Source organism: Alternaria ethzedia (assembly GCF_023757985.1).
Source record: "Alternaria ethzedia strain BMP 0044 chromosome Unknown scaffold_25, whole genome shotgun sequence".
Classification (NCBI taxonomy): domain Eukaryota; kingdom Fungi; phylum Ascomycota; class Dothideomycetes; order Pleosporales; family Pleosporaceae; genus Alternaria; species Alternaria ethzedia.
Window position 1 is genome coordinate 380,889 of NW_026056218.1, and position 16,503 is coordinate 397,391.

Sequence of the window (16,503 nt, forward strand, 5' to 3'; positions counted from 1 at the left end):
TCGCATGCAACGGCGACCGTCCGTTACGCATCCGGAAAATGGGTGGTTATCGGCCCATGTCCGCATCTGATGGCGTTGTCCATGGCGCTCAACAGTTCAGCTGAACAGGAAAAGCTTGACTTGGACGTCGAGCTTGTGCATGCACTTTGTCGTACTGCTGCGATGGTGGAGAAGGTTGAGTAATCTTGAGGTGAGGAGGCTTGGGTTGTATATTGCTTGTGCCGTGGTGGTGATAAACAAGGCAAGGCTGAGATAAGGTTGTTTGGTTGACAGTGGAGAGACGGGAGCGAAGTGGGGCAGTCGCCGCGAGCCCGTGATGGGACGGTTGCGCAGGCACGACCGGATGGGCTGATAAACAATGGTACGAAGACGAACTCTGCATGGCACAGAGTGTTGTATCGAGCGCCCGCGAGAAATCAATTAACACGGTGTCAGGTATGGACTCAAAGCATTTTGCATTAGACCTAGCATTACATCCTGCACATTCCGTAGACATGTGCATCATCCCATTATCATGCATTAGTGCATTAAACATCAGACATTGAAAAGTATACGCTAGCTCCTCTTCCACATTACGCGATTAGAATAGTCCCAATCCGAGGCCCGCTGCTCCAATCAACATGCCCGCGAAGTGACCTGTTGGAAGTGCTGCGCCTCCAAGGAACTCGGAAGTCGAGCTTGGGCTCGGCTCTGGGGCAGACGACGTGTCTTCTGAGGTAGTAGTAGAGCGCGTCGAGGTAAGGCTCGATACGATGATCGACGAGGACGGAGGGGCAGACGAGGGTGCTTCCAGTGAGGAAGAAGGCTCGGGAACGGTCGAGGGCTCCGGAACCACGGATGATTCAGGAGGAGGAGGAGCGGACGGCGATGGACCTTCAGACGCGGAGTCAGCAGGACTGCTTGATGGAGGCGCGATACTTGTCGGTGGTGGTGCAGCGCTGGAAGACGGAAGGGCCGTGCTAGACGGTGCAGGTGCCGCACTACTTGGACGTGGAGCCGGGCTCGAAGATGGAGGTGGAACTCGAGTACTGCTTGGCGGTGGTGGTGGTGGAGGTGAAGCGCTGCTAGAGGGTGGCGGCGGAGGAGGTCGCGAGCTGCTAGGGGCTGGGATTGCACTAGAAGAAGGAGGTGGAGGGGGAGGCCTACTTGAGGTTGGTGGAGGAGGTGGCGGCGGCGAGCTTGGTGAAGCAGCGGTGGTTGTTGGCACTGCGCTCGTCGAAGGTGGAGGCTCAGACGGAAGAACGACGGACTGCGCTGTCGGGAGGTACACTGACGCTGTAGTCAAGGCTGGTTGTGTGAGGACATATGTGTTACTTCCCACGAAAGATTGACTGATGTCCGTTGTACCCCCACTAGCTGGGTCACATGCGCTTGGCCCAATGGACTGGCCAAGCTGGGCAATGACAGTCGGCTGGCTGTTGAGGAAGTCGACTACCGTGGGCGCCACGAACGCTGTGTTGGGGACGGAGTCGAGAGGTACAATGAGAGACGCATAGAGCGTAGGAGCTGACAAGGCAAGGGTTTCTGTATCAATCACACAAGCAGTTCCCAAAGCCTCGACCTCCAAATGGCTGAAAGTCTCGTAGGCCAGGTACGTCGTGGGATACGTCAGTGGCACGCCTGAATAATCCCATGTGAATGACGGCGGCGCTTGAGACGGTAGTGCGTTGATGACGAGTGATGAGCTGACGGCACTATTCAGGTTATCCGTGTAGATGGTGAGCGTAGCTGTTGGTACCGTTACAGTTTCGGTCACAATTACCCCAGGGTACTCTAATTTGGTCGCGGTAACGTCAATCTGGCACTCGCTAGAGCAGGAGATTGATGCAGGTGTCGTGGAAGATGGACTTGGTGTCAATGTTTCCACAATGGTAGTAGGCTGGACCTGGGTGGTGACGAAGGACTGAGTGATAAGAACAGTGGATATGGACGTCGTTGCAGGCAAAGTCACGGTAGCTACCGAGGTGGAGCCAGGAAGGGAGATTGTGGTCAATACTGTAGATCCTGGTAGTGTGACAGTTGACAGTACAGTACTTGTTGTAACGCTGCCTGGTAATTGGCTTACTATCGTGGAGGTGACAGCAGGCAGCGTTATCGTCGAGAGGATAGTGCTGGCTGGTAGCTGGCTTGTAACAACCGAGGTCTCTGCAGGAAGCTGAATCGTAGAAGTGACTACTTCACCAGGTAAAGTGAGTGTGGATACAATTGTACTCGCTGGCAGCTGGGAAGTTATCACGGATGTAGTGCCGGGGAGTTGAACAGTGGTAGTCGTAAGTTCGCCAGGTAGAGTGATAGTGGAAAGTACCGTACTTGCGGGGAGCTGCGTTGTGACCGTTGAGGAGACTCCGGGAAGCGTTAAAGTCGTGGTGGTAATCTGGCCTGGCTGTGTAAATGTCTCCACAACGGTCTCTGGTGGCGATATGCTGACAGAAGTCACCGTGGCTTGCGGGAAAGTAAGAGTCGATACGATCGTTGAAACCACAGTACTAGGCGGAATTTGAGTTGTAATTGTTGAAGTCTCGCCTTCTAACGTTGTCGTAGTTGTGGTGACCTGGGGTGGTAGAGTCAGAGTGCTAAGCTGCGTAGATACTTCTGTGACTGTCTCCTCAACTGTCTCTGTGGGGCCCGGAATGGTGACCGGAACAGTGGTCTCTATCGTACGATCCGATGTCACGACAACAGTTTGTGGAAGAGTTTCCGTAAAAGTAGTCGTGATGAATATCTCGGAAAAGACAGTCTCAGTAGTAACACTCGTAGTGCCAGACAGGGTCAGGGTTGATACAATGAATTGTGTTGAGGTTGAAGTTGACACGGATGTAGACACGCTCGTCGTCAGAGACGTTGTGGTCACGCTGATCACTTCTGTTGTCGTTGTTGGCGTGAAGCTGATGATAGTCTCAATTGGACCAGGGACTGACACTGTCTGGACCGAAGTCTGAATGGGTCCGGGAACCGAGACGGTTTCCACTGTAGTCTGCGTAGGACCTGGAACAGAGACGGTCGGTCCAGGGACGGTCGTTGTCACAGAGATGAGGTCGGTAAGAGTGAGCGTTTCTGTTGTTGTCGAAACCACCGTTTCGGTCCTGACAGATGTAGTTCCAGGCACTGTTTAGCAATCAGCATGTCTGTAGTACATCGCTCCGGAATACAGAGAAGGAGGAACGCGATGCTCGAAGACATGACAGATATCAAAAGAAGCAAGGCGAAAAGATTGCATGGTGTGGATGTATCACTTACATGTTTCAGTAATAGTCTCATAGTTCGTGGTGGTGTAGGTGGTAACCGAGATATAGGTCGATGTTGAGATGCTGACCGTCGTAGAAACGTCAGTTTGGGTAGTGATGTCGGTTGTCGTTGCCGTAGTCGTGATGAGATCGGTAGTTGGTACAAGAGTCACTACCGTTGAGATTATGGTCTTCGTCGTATATTCTGTGATTGTGTTGTTGACGGTTGTCGTAGGCCCAGTCACGGTATCATAATCAGTCTTTGTGATGGTAGAATTGTTGACATGAGTCACAGTAATGGGCTGCGGAACAGAACAGTACTCGGACGAAGTAACAGTTTCGTGCTCAGTCTCAGTTTCGTGCTCAGTCTTTGACAGTCAGCAACAGTCAGGGGCAACTTAAGAATGGCTATACCTCTGTGACAGTGACCGTTTTCGTTTTGATTTCAGTCTCTGTTTCAGTTTCTGTTTTGGTCTCTGTTTCGGTCTTTGGAGGTGGTGGTCCAGGAGGTGGTGGTGGATGCGATGAAGGTGGTGGTGGATGCGATGAAGGTGGAGGAGGAGGTGGTGGTGGATGCGATGGTGGTGGAGGAGGCGCGGCGTATCCACTAGACGTGGTTACCTCTGTTGGGTAAGCGGGATAGGTCTCTGTCGGATAGTCGTCTGTGGGATAGGCTTCTGTGGGATAGGCTTCTGTGGGATAGGCGTCTGTCGGATAGGCGTCTGTGGGCGGGGTGTCGTATGCAGGCAGTGAAGTACTGTTGGAATCACCATATCCACCACCTTGCGCGACAGCTATGCTTGTAAAAGCCAGCAGAAGGGGCCAATGATTGCGCATCTTGAAGCGAAAGACTGCTACGCCGGCTGAACGAGTGGCACACGGCTTGGAGCTGGACGAAAAGGTTAGACACGTGATGTGATATGCTTGAAGTGACCAAAAAGCTATCTTGACTGAGAAAGTACCATACAGTGTCAAGCGCGGCACTAGGCAAGGTGCGGATTGAAGTAAGGGGAGGATCAGGAGCGACTATGTAGGGTACCAATGGGGGCATCACATACCTTGCGACGAAAGATGGGCTGGAGGCTCGAAAGAGGGAAGGAAGCAAGCAGGAACGGATAGCTATAAGACGATGACGAAGCTAGCTGCCGACCTGCATATGACGGTGGGAACAAATCCTTTGGCGAGGCTGGCATCAGCCAAGCTTGGCCAGTAATCCTGTGTGCCAGGGTATGTAAACATCAGGCCGGAAGCAGAACAACCAAGCCGAAGGCATAGATCTACCTGACCGCCTGCCGAATGACGAACGCCCGGGCTTGGTCGCAGCATTGAAGTATACTCAGATTGCCTCGACCTTCTTCAAGCAATACGACCGGCACAGCTCAACGGCGACAGGCCGCCACAGAAGCCAGGGTCGCAGTGAGACCTGGTAGACTTCCAAGACGTGGTGTCGCATTCAATCCGCATGATGAGAAAGGCCGGACAGATGCAAGTGACGCGGGATATTATCCAACCCAGAGGCCTGAAGACAAGTAGAGAATCGCATCCATGGCGGTTGCTGACATGGTTACTTCTGAGGCCGCATAAAGTTAGCTCGTTACCTTGCACAGAGTAATGGCCTGCAGCCCATCATCACTAGCGATAGCTTTTGACGCCAGACGGGATCCGATGAGGATGGCATTCTGGGGGCCGAAAATGAGGAGCGAAGCTCGGAGCAGAAGGGCGCTCCTTGCACAGGTCCGCTGGTGCCGAGCGCCATACTCGCACTGGCTACACGACTCTAATTCCCGAATCCGTACGATCGTGTTCCTTCAAGGGTGGGTCGCGCAGGGTGACAACAAGAGTGATTGTGTGTTGCAACGTGTGAGAGGTGCATGCACGTGAGAACTGATGTGCGTGCTGTGCGGGCAAGTGGGGCGGCGGCTCGAGCGATTGGGCCGTTGGCTTCCGCTGAGTAAGGCGATCGAGCGCGCCAGCCTGTGAAGCTCCACCTGTCCGCGGGCCGTCAAGGCTTCCCTCGAGGTCTGCCTTTCCAGCCACCTCAGCATGCAGCCTATCTGCGGCCCTGGTCAACAACGATTGCCATCCAGACTCTCGATTGAATGTTTCGCGATCCTTCTCCGCCCAGTCCTCTCCCAATGGGAAGGCCGGTGGCAACCACACAACCTGTGCCCTTTCACCGGTATTGCCACGTCCAGTCATATGCCGGCTCATCCACATGCAATATGCAACCTCAGGGTGCCCTGGCGATGCTGTGCCTCTACCCCGCCTGAGGCACGGGCGCAATACACCCACAACAAGCAGATGGGCTTGACGCCTAGAGCGGCCAGACAAATTGATGTTTAACCGATCCAAGCAACGGCAATGAGGACCTTGCGACTGTCGTCCATGGAGCGCCGATGTGCATCGCCCACGCAAGTCGCGGCTCAATGCCAGTCCGGCACCACCAGCTGACCTACGCTAAGTGGTTGCGGTAGCTGACAAGGTGTTGGTGTTTTTGATAGCTTGTGCCTCTTATCTGTAGCCTTCTCTTATCAACTGATGACCCTTCACTTCGGCTGCCATGCGCCGTGGTCAAGTTGCGACTATGTTTTCCAAGAAACGTGCCGAGCCAATCCAGCTGCCGCCCACGCCTTACGTTCTGGTTCCCAGTGGGCAGTACGAAGGAAACGACGGGAGATGGTCCACGTTCTCCATCAACATTGGCGACGACGGCAAGAACAACAGTAACGGCCAGAACTTCAGGGTACTCATATCCACTTCCTCGCCAGCCACCCTCGTACCGCAACAGACCGACTGGTGTTACCTGCCCAGCCCCGACCAGTGTGCAGCGAGTCGAGGTATCCTGTCATACGAAGGCCGTCAATCTTTAGGCTTCGATGATGATGAATCTCCACAATGGCAGAACGCAGGGATCTACACAATTCCAGTACCGGAGTGGTACAACGACACTTTACAAGCGGAAGAGCCAGCCGCAGTTTGGGGTGTGGATCATGTGGGTCTGGGTGAGAGCTCACCACAGAGCTTCATTTTGACCGAGCAGTATGTCGTGAAGTATACCGTTACAAACTTCTACATGGGTTCCCTTGGGCTCGCTGTCGGATCTACCGGACCCCCCGGCGCACTCAAACCGAACTTCTTGGACAATATGTGGGGAAGCGCACACAAAATTGCCAGTCGGTCGTTTGGATACACGGCTGGTGCTTATTATCGTAAGTACATCATTGTGGGGGTACCAGAGTTACCACCTCGGTGAGGAATGAACCTAGCAAATTCGGATGCTAAGACATGTAGGCAACAACGACAACGGGGTCACAGGAAGTTTAGTACTGGGAGGTTACGATAAAGCACGACTGTCCGAACAAGGTGTCTCGATCAGTATGCCTAGCCGGCAGAACAACACGCTTGCTGTTGGCGTCATTGGCATACTCTGGAAGCCAGATCAGGACGCAGAAACCAACACGGCGTCTCTTACTACTGGAGCGTTTCCTGCGACCATTGACTCTACATTACCATACCTCATTCTGCCTGATGATGTCTGCGACGAATTCATCATCAAATTCGGTCTGACCTTCGACAATCAGACACAAATGTATACTGTCAACGATACAGCGCGCCAGCAGAATCTACGACTGAACCCGACTGTATCATTCAAGATCAGCGGCAGTGCTGACACCGACAGCGCAGACTTTGCGGACATCGAACTACCATACTCGGCACTGGATCAGCAAGCCAGCTTTCCACTCTACCTTAACGCGACCCGTTACCTTCCCATAAAGCGATCACAAAATGGACGATTTGTACTGGGGCGCACATTTTTACAGGAAGCGTACATTGTGGTCGACTACGAACGTCAGAATTTCACGGTTGCCCCAGCCACATTCTCTGATCCGATGCCGAATCCGAGCCTGGTCACTATATTCGATAGGTCTTATACTGGCCTACCAGAAACACCAGAGTCTGGGTCTGGAGGTGGGCTATCAGCAGGTGCAATCGCCGGAATCGTTGTCGGCATCGTCGGGGCTTTCATCATTGTCGCAATCGGTGCTTACCTTCTATTGAGGAAAAAGCGCCGAGTGACAAAGGAACCCGAAGAGAACACCGAGAAGCCGTCTGAAATCGACACAACGTTTGCTGGCACTGAGATCAAGTATCGTCGCGTGTCAGAGCTCACTGGCTCCGATGCTCCTCATTCACCAAAAGACCCTGCAGCAGGCTATTACAGTGTTGATCAAAAGTCCTATCCACCTATCAGCGAAATGTCTCCGGAGAGCACCCCCGCTGAGCTTTACAGCCCTCCGCCAGATGGTCGCAATTCGCCCGACTACTTCACCAATGGCAGGTATAGTGTGCCTCTTGCAGAACTTCCCGGCGGAGATACGATCAGCCCAATGCCTAGTAAGAACTCAGACATGAAGCCAATGCAGAAACCTCCACACAGCCGAAGTCCAAGTGACAACTCACTATCGACCAATATCGATGAAGTACTAGCAAAGAAGGCACCTGAAGCTGGACCAGATAGCGAAGCCACAAGATCAGCAGTGGAGCCTGGAGCGCCGGCTACTGCTGAAGAGATTACCAAAGCAAAGGCAGGCGCACAACCCGAAGCGGACAACGATGCGGAAGAGGCGACGATCGAACGGCGGCCGTCACACACCAGAGGACTGAGCGACACAACCATTCAAAGCGATAGTACAGCAGTCTCGCAGCCAACACCCGAAGAGCTAGAGCGCTGGGCGAGAAGTGTAGACGGCCAAAGTCGGCCCATGTCTCCATCATGAACGACAGAACTTTCGACTTCGAACACTTCCATGAATCGATACTTTCGGATCTTTTCTTCATTTAGACTTCTGATATGTCTTGCGTCGCAATGTTTGCCTCTTGGCCAGTCTTTTGGTGTTACTGCAACACGTAGATAGTGTTCGACCTTTCTTTCGGAATGTTCACGAGGAGACGATCAAGATACCCACTAGTACACTCTTTACGACTTTAATGTAATAGTACACTGCATCGCTATCTTAACGCATCGCACTATGTCCATAGCACCGCCAGCCTTTGAAACACTTCCGACATCTCACAACAGCACGCGTTCTCGTATAGTTCGCATCATGCCTCATCGGTTCTCGCGCAGTACATTATCGCTGAAGCAGTACGGCGTCTGCAATGCAACTACTCGCGTTGTATGCTCCCCACAACAGTGGCTGTCTCTCAAGCGCGGATCCCCTAGCTTCCGACATCTAGAAGCGATGATCGCTTCTAATGATCCCCAATATGCGTATTTCCGCCAGCGCAACCCGTTCGTCCCCACCGATCAGCATGCAGCGGCAATACCGTATTGCCGCGTCACTCGGCGTGATTGACCGTCACTGCATGCGTATACAACTCGACTTGCGTGCGTGCGTGGTGGCTAGCATCCGAGCGGCACAGTCTAGCGCTGCGGATGCGAAGGAATTATTGATCAAATTTCCACCTCCGCGTCCTTCTCTAGTCACCAACTTTAAACAGACAATTGAAAGTTACTCCTCCCCAACACTGAGGCTCAGCACTTTCCGTCATTCCATCTTCTCAATACGGAAGGTGCGCAATAGTAGACTTACGCCACCGCTCTTTGTTCCAAAGCACCTCAGCGGCTGGCTAAAGGACCATGCAGTAGGCCTGCATGCGACTTATGTGAGAAAGCGGCACAACCTGGTGTGAAGAAAAGCATTTTGGGGGCCGTCACACAAGACATGGGTCGCATATTGGGCAGGATGGAAGGCAAGTCAGCCTGGTATGTTGTTGAGCATGATTGACGTGGCAAGTCGCAAATATCATACCGATCGTGGGATTAGGATGTTGCGATAGCGGTCGTTTTGTGGGGCGAAGCCACGCGATGACTTTCAGAACGCGCTTACGTGGGGCACTCGAGAAAGTACGTTTGAACATGTTTTGTAGTGTGGGTAATAAGATTGAAGGCGGGCGTAAATTGGTCATAGTGGGCAAAGACAAGGGCGCATTCTTGGCGTGCAAGCGTCTTGAATGAAAGATGCACTGGTAAGCCATCAAACACCGACCGAACGGTCGACAGATACGAACACATTCTTGTTCGTATTCACGCCAAAGGCGTCAGCTCACAATGACGTTGCTCCAAATATGTGTTGTGATTAGAATTGCAGCAACTGCGCCGCAATTTATTATTCATTGGCTGTGAACCTCGTTATACTGCCGGCCGTGGTACGCGGCGAGAAGCCGCTGCTAATGCGGGTACCTAGCCGGCGGTCACCTAGCCGGCGGTACCACTCAATGGGGATGATGGGATCGACCCGAGGCTATACTGCCGCTAGAGAACTGCAGGTCCATAATCTGCCAACATCGTGATTATATGTATTAGATCGCTCCACACCTGTGTTTGTGTGGTGTCAGCTGCGAGTCTGCCGGGTCGTGGTGAGTGGTCTGGCCATGGGGCCAAGCCTGGTATTAGTCCTCTCCCGGAACTTGTTCGTCCTCGGCAGCACCCATCTGAACGGCGAACTTCGAGCCTCGTCGCTGGATAGAGTAAGATTGCGATGGCTCAGCGCCGGACGTTGCAGATCCGATAGTCGGTGCCTCCCGTTGAGGTGTTGTTTCTGCCGATGGCTGCTGAGAAGCTGATGCTGACCCAGAAGCCTGTCCCTGGTTCAGGACGTTGGTGAACAAGCTCCACGAATCTCCCTGCTCCAGGAAAGACAGAGGCCATACAATAGCGGGGGCCCAGCTCTGGTCAATGGCCTGATGGCATGCCTTCGATACCCGCTGTCCCCAGCCCTCCATGAACCAGTATCGCGTCTCAGCTGCATGGAACATGGTCGTATAGTACAAGAGAATTACGATCGCACCTGACCTTCGCTGTTGAATAGCTTCCATGAAATCTGGTCCTAATTGCAGAGGCCAAAAGAATAGGAAACGTAGCTCCCGGTTATCCACTCGAGCAGGCAGCGATATCTGGAAAGCGGGCTCGAAGAGGTGAATGACAGTAAGATAAAGTTGTCGTTCGGCCTCTGAGAGATCCGTTCTCCCTTCAATGAACGCAACCAGTGCTGGTAATTGACTTTTCAGCTCTAGCAGCACGGGCTGCGATGCAGTGGGTTCCAACGGATCTCTCAGTATCGGGCCGAGAAAAGAGTCCCTCACTGCCATTTGAGCGAGCGCAAGAACGTGTCCCATACCTTGCATGAGATGGAAGGCATTCACCAGACTATCAATGTCGTTGACAGGTGCAGTAAGAGGTGTCTGGGCCTCGAAACCCGTTGAAGCAAATACGCTGAAGGTGAGCAGTGTCGACGTAGCTACAATCGCCGGGGCGTCTTCGTCGGTTACATTTTGAAGCTTCTCTCGAACTCCCCGAATGGCGAGATCTTGATGATGGATACCGCAAGCATAGTATGGCTGCCGTTGGTCTTGAGGTTGTTGATATGCTTTGTGTAGCGCCGCAAAGGCCAGAATCTCATGCATGAAGAAGTCATGTGCGTTGGCTTGTTTAGGAGCCTCGACTCTCCACATATGCCGAATGGTAGGTCGTTGGGACAGGGTATCAAATGCCTCTGTTGTCCAGTGGTGTCTAAAACAGTTGGTGATGATCCTGGCAATGGCCCAACTGACTTACAGGAGCTCCAGGTCCCGCAACCATAGCGACGACTGACTCGGTTGATTTCTGTGTATATATCTAGTCAAGAAAGGGTATGCGTCCGACTGCGAGTCGGAAGAATCCTCTTCCGAGATAGTCGAGACGGCCCTCGCTCCGGCTGCGGTCGACGGGTTGCGCGGGTAGGCCACGTGGGCAGACGATGCCGATGAACCCTGTTACACCAATGAGAAAAGAACGACTATGTTTCATGGCGTTTTATGGGGCCTACGGGTATAGATCGTTCGAGCGGTGACTGATTCGTACGTCGTGATGCAGACGATGCGGAAGATGCCGAATGAGCTGACTGGGATGCGCTGGGATCCCAGACGACGAGGCTACACGGAACACCATGGCGGGCGCAGTTGGTACACGGCTTGAGTTCATCACACTGAGCTACTTCAGTATCGAGTCCTCGTAAGCGTGTAATGCTTAGTTTGGTGTTGTGTCCTACCTTGACATGGCGGGCTTTACATTGCTGGCAGCCTAGTCTGGACCTAGAGAACGTGATCGGGTCAGATAGGAGCGAAGAGTGGTTTTGAGGTATAAAACGGGGATGCTGTGGCTCGAGGGTACGGGGTTGTGGGCGACGAGTGGTAGGAGTGTGGCGTGATGATTACGGACTTTTTGTGGCCGAGGCGCGGCATTGCAGCGAACTACCGTGACCCGAGACCAAAGCTTTGGGCCTCGACAGTGTGACCAACCGATCAGGCTATCGTCGCAACGGACCGTCTCGCTGTTTCAAGCCGCAGGATGAGGGAACAATGCGAATGCGAAGGTGAGGTACGTGTGGACGATGCTGTGGGTGGTGGGTCGGGAGAATCTTTGCGCACAAGGATGATCCCACACTATGCCACGTTCGCTCCAGACGATGCCGAATTGAACTTGACTGCAGCCGCGGCACAGCTCGCATTCGCATTTCGGAGTTCGTAACGAGATAGCTATAGACTCCGACATGTGACGCGGTTGTGGTCGACGTCGCGATCCATTGGGTTGTGCGTCATCCGGCTTCTTCCGCCGCTTCAATCATCTCGCGTTCGCATCATAGCGTCATCCTCAATACGGGAACATCGAAATCGACCCTGACAAACGGTACGATGGTATAATGCCACCCGTTAAGTAGGAGTCGAGGAAGCACGAGCCCAGAAATATATGCGAGAGCCGCCTGATCGACAGACCATAGTCGACACCTTTGCACAACCTCCATCGTTATCAAGACCTTTCAAGGGCATACGTATGAGTCAAAAACTATAGAGAAAGAGCTTGGAGCTGGCGGGTCGATGATATGCCCAGGCAGAATTCTGCTAGGACTTCGGTATGGTACTCCATGGCGTCCTAACCTCATCCACGTTATCCAAATGTAAGATGCGCATCAACTTCTGCGGTTGCAATGCATCGCGTATTGCTTTTTTCTCTCAACTCAGAGGGGTCATGGCTTCACGAAAAAGAACCGCGGCAAGCCGACTAATGCACTAGGCGCCTGACCCCTATCGACGTCGGCATCGTCGGGGTAGTCATGTCGTTATTGCACGCATGCATGATACACATCTTTTATGTTGTGTAAGAACTGGGTGGTTACTTCTCGAATCATGCCAGTCGCGAACGTCATAGTACAAAGAGCCTTGGCGAACAAATACCGACCACAGCACAGTTGCGGTGCGAATTGCCGACTTGTCCTTTCGCGGCCTTTCACCCGTGTCATTGCCAAATGCTTTGCCAGAGCCGCTTTCTGAACAGAGAACAGAGTGTGAAGGCTATGTAGCAGCTCAAATCTGGGCGTGCACGTGCGCAGAGAAGAATGTGAGTATCATATGACCAAGGCGCAGTCAGGATCAGGTGTAGGGTGGTTTGAATGGGGTTGGGTCGTATTGGCTCTCTGAACATGGAAGAGATTCACGGCCCGTTTTACGCTCACAGTGGCATTCGAACCACGGTTCTCTCAACAGTGTGATAAAAACCGCAGTAGGAGAAAGCACAAGGGCTCACCTTTCTAAACAAGTTTTTTTTAACCATCCAACTCACTATACAAATCAGTACAACATTTCCATCTAGATCCTTCGTCAGGCGCAAGCAATGGATTCGCATCAATCAGCCGACTTGTTTGCGACGACAACATCGCATGAATCAGTCGAACCGGCTGCAGACGTAGTCCATGGAGTCCACAAGCTTGCGATAGAGGAAGAAGACGACTACGAAATACACGAAGACGAATACGTGACCCCTGAGGAGATTGACCCGTATGATCCAGACGACTCTGATGCATTCGAATACCGTGTAGATATTGCAACTCAAGAGCTCCAGCATGCGCACAAACCAGTCTATACGCGCGCACTACTTGAGCGTGTAAAGGACTGGGTTGATCGGATCCGTGGAGAGTTCACTTTGCCATCCAATCAGCGAGTACTCGATCATGTTGATGCCTCCGGGCTGAACAACAAAAGTTACAGGGTTTGGAATCGGGATGATGTTAATGCCAACACCATCCAAGTTGAATATCTGTCGCGAGTTGAGATGCATCCTGACTTCCAAAGTCGATATGGAGACCATTCGGAACAGATCAGGACTCTCCGACGGTACAACAAAGATCACAAGCAAGACTGCATCAACACGCCATACACTTTCATAACCTTTGATCGATGCTTCTTCAATGAACACAAGAACACAGCAAAGATGAGGACGTATTGGACCACCATACAACAAACAAAACGCCTCTGGATAGCGAGTGCCGCAAGAAGGCAGCTGGTGGAAGCATTCCAGGAGACAGCCAAGACATGCGCACCAATCACACAGGTTGTCTGCTTTGGAATAGGCGCGCTTAATCTTAAGAAGAACTGGTACCATTCCGCCATCCAATATATGGCCGTCTTCAGCATCATACAAGCACTGAACCAGTACTACCGTCAGGCTGACCCCGCTCGGCCTCTGATCAAGCTGGTACTACAAGATCCGAATTACGAGACCAAAGATCATGAGATCTTGCGAAAACTGTTCAACAACAACGACAATATCAGCTTCGTGTCTGATCCGGATGGTCTTCTCGCAATTGATGCGGGTACGCTAGTTGTGACAGCCTATCTCCCCTTCCATATGCCTCTGGTCCAGATAATAGCCGATCTAATTTCGGAAAACCCTGGCCAAGGCCCAGCGGCAATACTTTGCGACATCATGGAAGTCGATACAGAGAAGCGGGAGTACTCGTTCAGCGAGCGCACATCTCCACATGTTGCCCGGCACTTCACAAACCATTACGAAAGGGAAGAAGATAGGTTTGAAGATCACGGTTTAGATGATGAGCTCATGGCAGATGCATATGGAGAAGATTGGCTGGAGAAGGACAGGATGTACTGGTTGAATAAGATGGATTTATGGGTGCGAAAGCGCAGCGCGAGCCAATAACGTTTTCGTTTAAGCTCACTAGGCAAGTGAAAGTCCCCGAGATGCTGTCATAGTACGTATCATCCTGCCAGGACTCACCCACATAGCGTCACGGATTACAACTCACGGCGTCCATGTACGGCTATGACGAGTCAATCGGGATAAGGACATCTGGCTCGCACATGTCTTAGAGCTTTGCAGCCTTCACACGAGCTTAAGACATAGAATAGATGGCCACCACAATGCCTAGTAAATACATCAGTTCGATTCACTCCTCACCTTCACGGATGCGCCTGGTCTGAGACCCACATTGTTTGTTCTCCGTTTGCTAGTGAATACGTACGATGAGGTACGTGCGCAATGCTATAAGTTGCTGCCTGGGCACATTCATATCGATCTCGTCTCCATCTTCCTCGACTTCATCTTCCTCAACCCACTAACTGGTTCATTTCCTAACATCTACCCCACCTCTCGCCATGCCTGCAACAACAAGATCTCAGTCCAAGGTCAAAGCATCTGCTGATATACCTTCAATATCAGAGAAAGCAGTCTCGGCTGATGACGTCACACCTGACGCGGAGAGCACGGGCAGCCATTCTGATTATCCTTCATTGAGCGACTCTAGGGATAAAACTGAACGTTACTGTGGCCCTGACCATCTTCGTGGCTGTAGCTGCTATTCTGACTCTGACTCTGACTTTGACGTCGAGGATGAGGATGAGGACTCATATTGGGAACAACCTCCGACAAAGTATGAGTGGTACAACTACCCTGTCGACCTTGTTACTGTGGAGAAGCTGCGAAACAACATGCCGATCTATACACGTCCTCTGCTTCAAGAAATTCGCGCGCAACAGCAAGAGGCCCTTCACCAGATAAACCTCCCGAGCGTCCCCATAAGGACGGAATACCTCACCTGGCGAGACCCGAATGGCCGTCTTACGAAAGTTTGGGAAAAGAAAAATTGCGGTCGAATCGAGCGTGACCCAATCGAACATGTCAGAGTTGACTTCATGCCTCGTATATTCTTGGATCGAGACTTTCAGCGCGAGTGTGGATGGAAGTCGGAAGCAGTATTCTGGCTGCGAGTGGACAACAACACTGTCACTGAGCCGGTTGGAGGTTTCTTCTACGACGCTCCATACGCGCTCACTCCCATATATCCGGAGAAGGACTCCGACCTCGATTATGCGGGAGAGATGAAGCGATGCCGCGATGCGATAGCACAGTCGTTAGCTTATTGGGGAACAAGCGACCTACGCGGCAGCTTCACCAACGCCATCAAGGATGTCGTGAGCATCCCAACGCAGATTGAGAAGATTGTGTGTTTCGGCCTAGGAGCACTCAGGCCATATTGGGCCTACAACACCTACAACAGTACATTCCAACACATCTCCATCTTCTGTATCGCAAACATCTTAGCCGAGCGCTACAAGACGGGTGCAGAGAAAGGAAGGAAGATACAGATCCTACTCCAAAATCCTCACTACCTGGAGAAGGACTGGATACTGTTCAAAGAACTACATGCAGCTATGGGTTGTGAAGCCAGCAGCGAAATAGAGTTCGTGCGGGATCCAGACGGTCTTCTCGCGATCGAATCACACACCATGGTCATCGCTCCCAATTTGCCGGTCTCATATCCTTGGGCTCAAATCATCGCTGATCTATTTGTATCGGGATCGGGTCCAGCTATCATCATGGGCGATCATCTCGCTGCCGACCAAGAGCAGAAGATCTTCAAAATTCAGGACCGTGGATCACCAGCCGTGGCGAGGTTTCTGTCACATCGATACGTGCAGACCCAGACAGGTCTCGAGGGTGAAGGTCCGCGAGAAAAGCTTCCTGCTAAAATGTTTCATAACCCGCGGAAGATAGACTGGCTTCCAGATATGAATATCTTTGTAAGGAAAGAGGGTATGTAGAAAGGGTGAGAGAGAAGAGACCGAGACGGGTCAGAAACCTCGCTACTCAGAAGAAGCGCTATAACGATAGATCCGCTGGATTGTATGCGCTCAGCTCTTTGCTTATCGATTCATTTCGATAGATAGCTGCTAATTCCACCAATTTAATTTTTCATTCGTTTCTGATCTCTCTTACCTTACCTTTCCAACAGCATATCAGTACCCTGAATAAACAACAGAAAGTAATGGACATGACGGAAATCGAATCCGTATCTCCAGGAAGGAACGGGCGTCAAACGCCGCCCGCGGTTGCCCTCGCCTAAACCGTTGAAGGTCAGGCTACCAGCTCTTGCTTGTTGCCACAAGG

The 16,503-nt window shown here is 52.1% G+C and overlaps 4 protein-coding genes across 4 annotated transcripts; 3 read left to right on the forward strand and 1 right to left on the reverse strand.

Moving 5' to 3' along the window:
• Positions 1–5,808: 5,808 nt before the first annotated feature.
• On the forward strand, positions 5,809–8,002 carry J4E87_008305 (uncharacterized protein; the record flags this gene model as incomplete). Its single annotated transcript, XM_049379896.1, has 2 exons — positions 5,809–6,433; positions 6,516–8,002. The coding sequence occupies 2 exons, from the start codon at positions 5,809–5,811 to the stop codon at positions 8,000–8,002; spliced, it is 2,112 nt and encodes a 703-aa protein (XP_049230463.1).
• A 1,675-nt stretch (positions 8,003–9,677) lies between these two features.
• J4E87_008306 (uncharacterized protein) lies at positions 9,678–10,739 on the reverse strand (the record flags this gene model as incomplete). The annotated part of the gene is made up of 1 exon (XM_049379897.1): positions 9,678–10,739. One exon carries the CDS (start codon positions 10,737–10,739, stop codon positions 9,678–9,680), a length of 1,062 nt encoding a protein of 353 aa, XP_049230464.1.
• Positions 10,740–12,933: 2,194 nt separating this feature from the next.
• J4E87_008307 (uncharacterized protein) lies at positions 12,934–14,256 on the forward strand (the record flags this gene model as incomplete). Its single annotated transcript, XM_049379898.1, has 1 exon — positions 12,934–14,256. One exon carries the CDS (start codon positions 12,934–12,936, stop codon positions 14,254–14,256), a length of 1,323 nt encoding a protein of 440 aa, XP_049230465.1.
• A 455-nt stretch (positions 14,257–14,711) lies between these two features.
• On the forward strand, positions 14,712–16,157 carry J4E87_008308 (uncharacterized protein; the record flags this gene model as incomplete). Its single annotated transcript, XM_049379899.1, has 1 exon — positions 14,712–16,157. One exon carries the CDS (start codon positions 14,712–14,714, stop codon positions 16,155–16,157), a length of 1,446 nt encoding a protein of 481 aa, XP_049230466.1.
• Between the last annotated feature and the right edge of the window lie 346 nt (positions 16,158–16,503).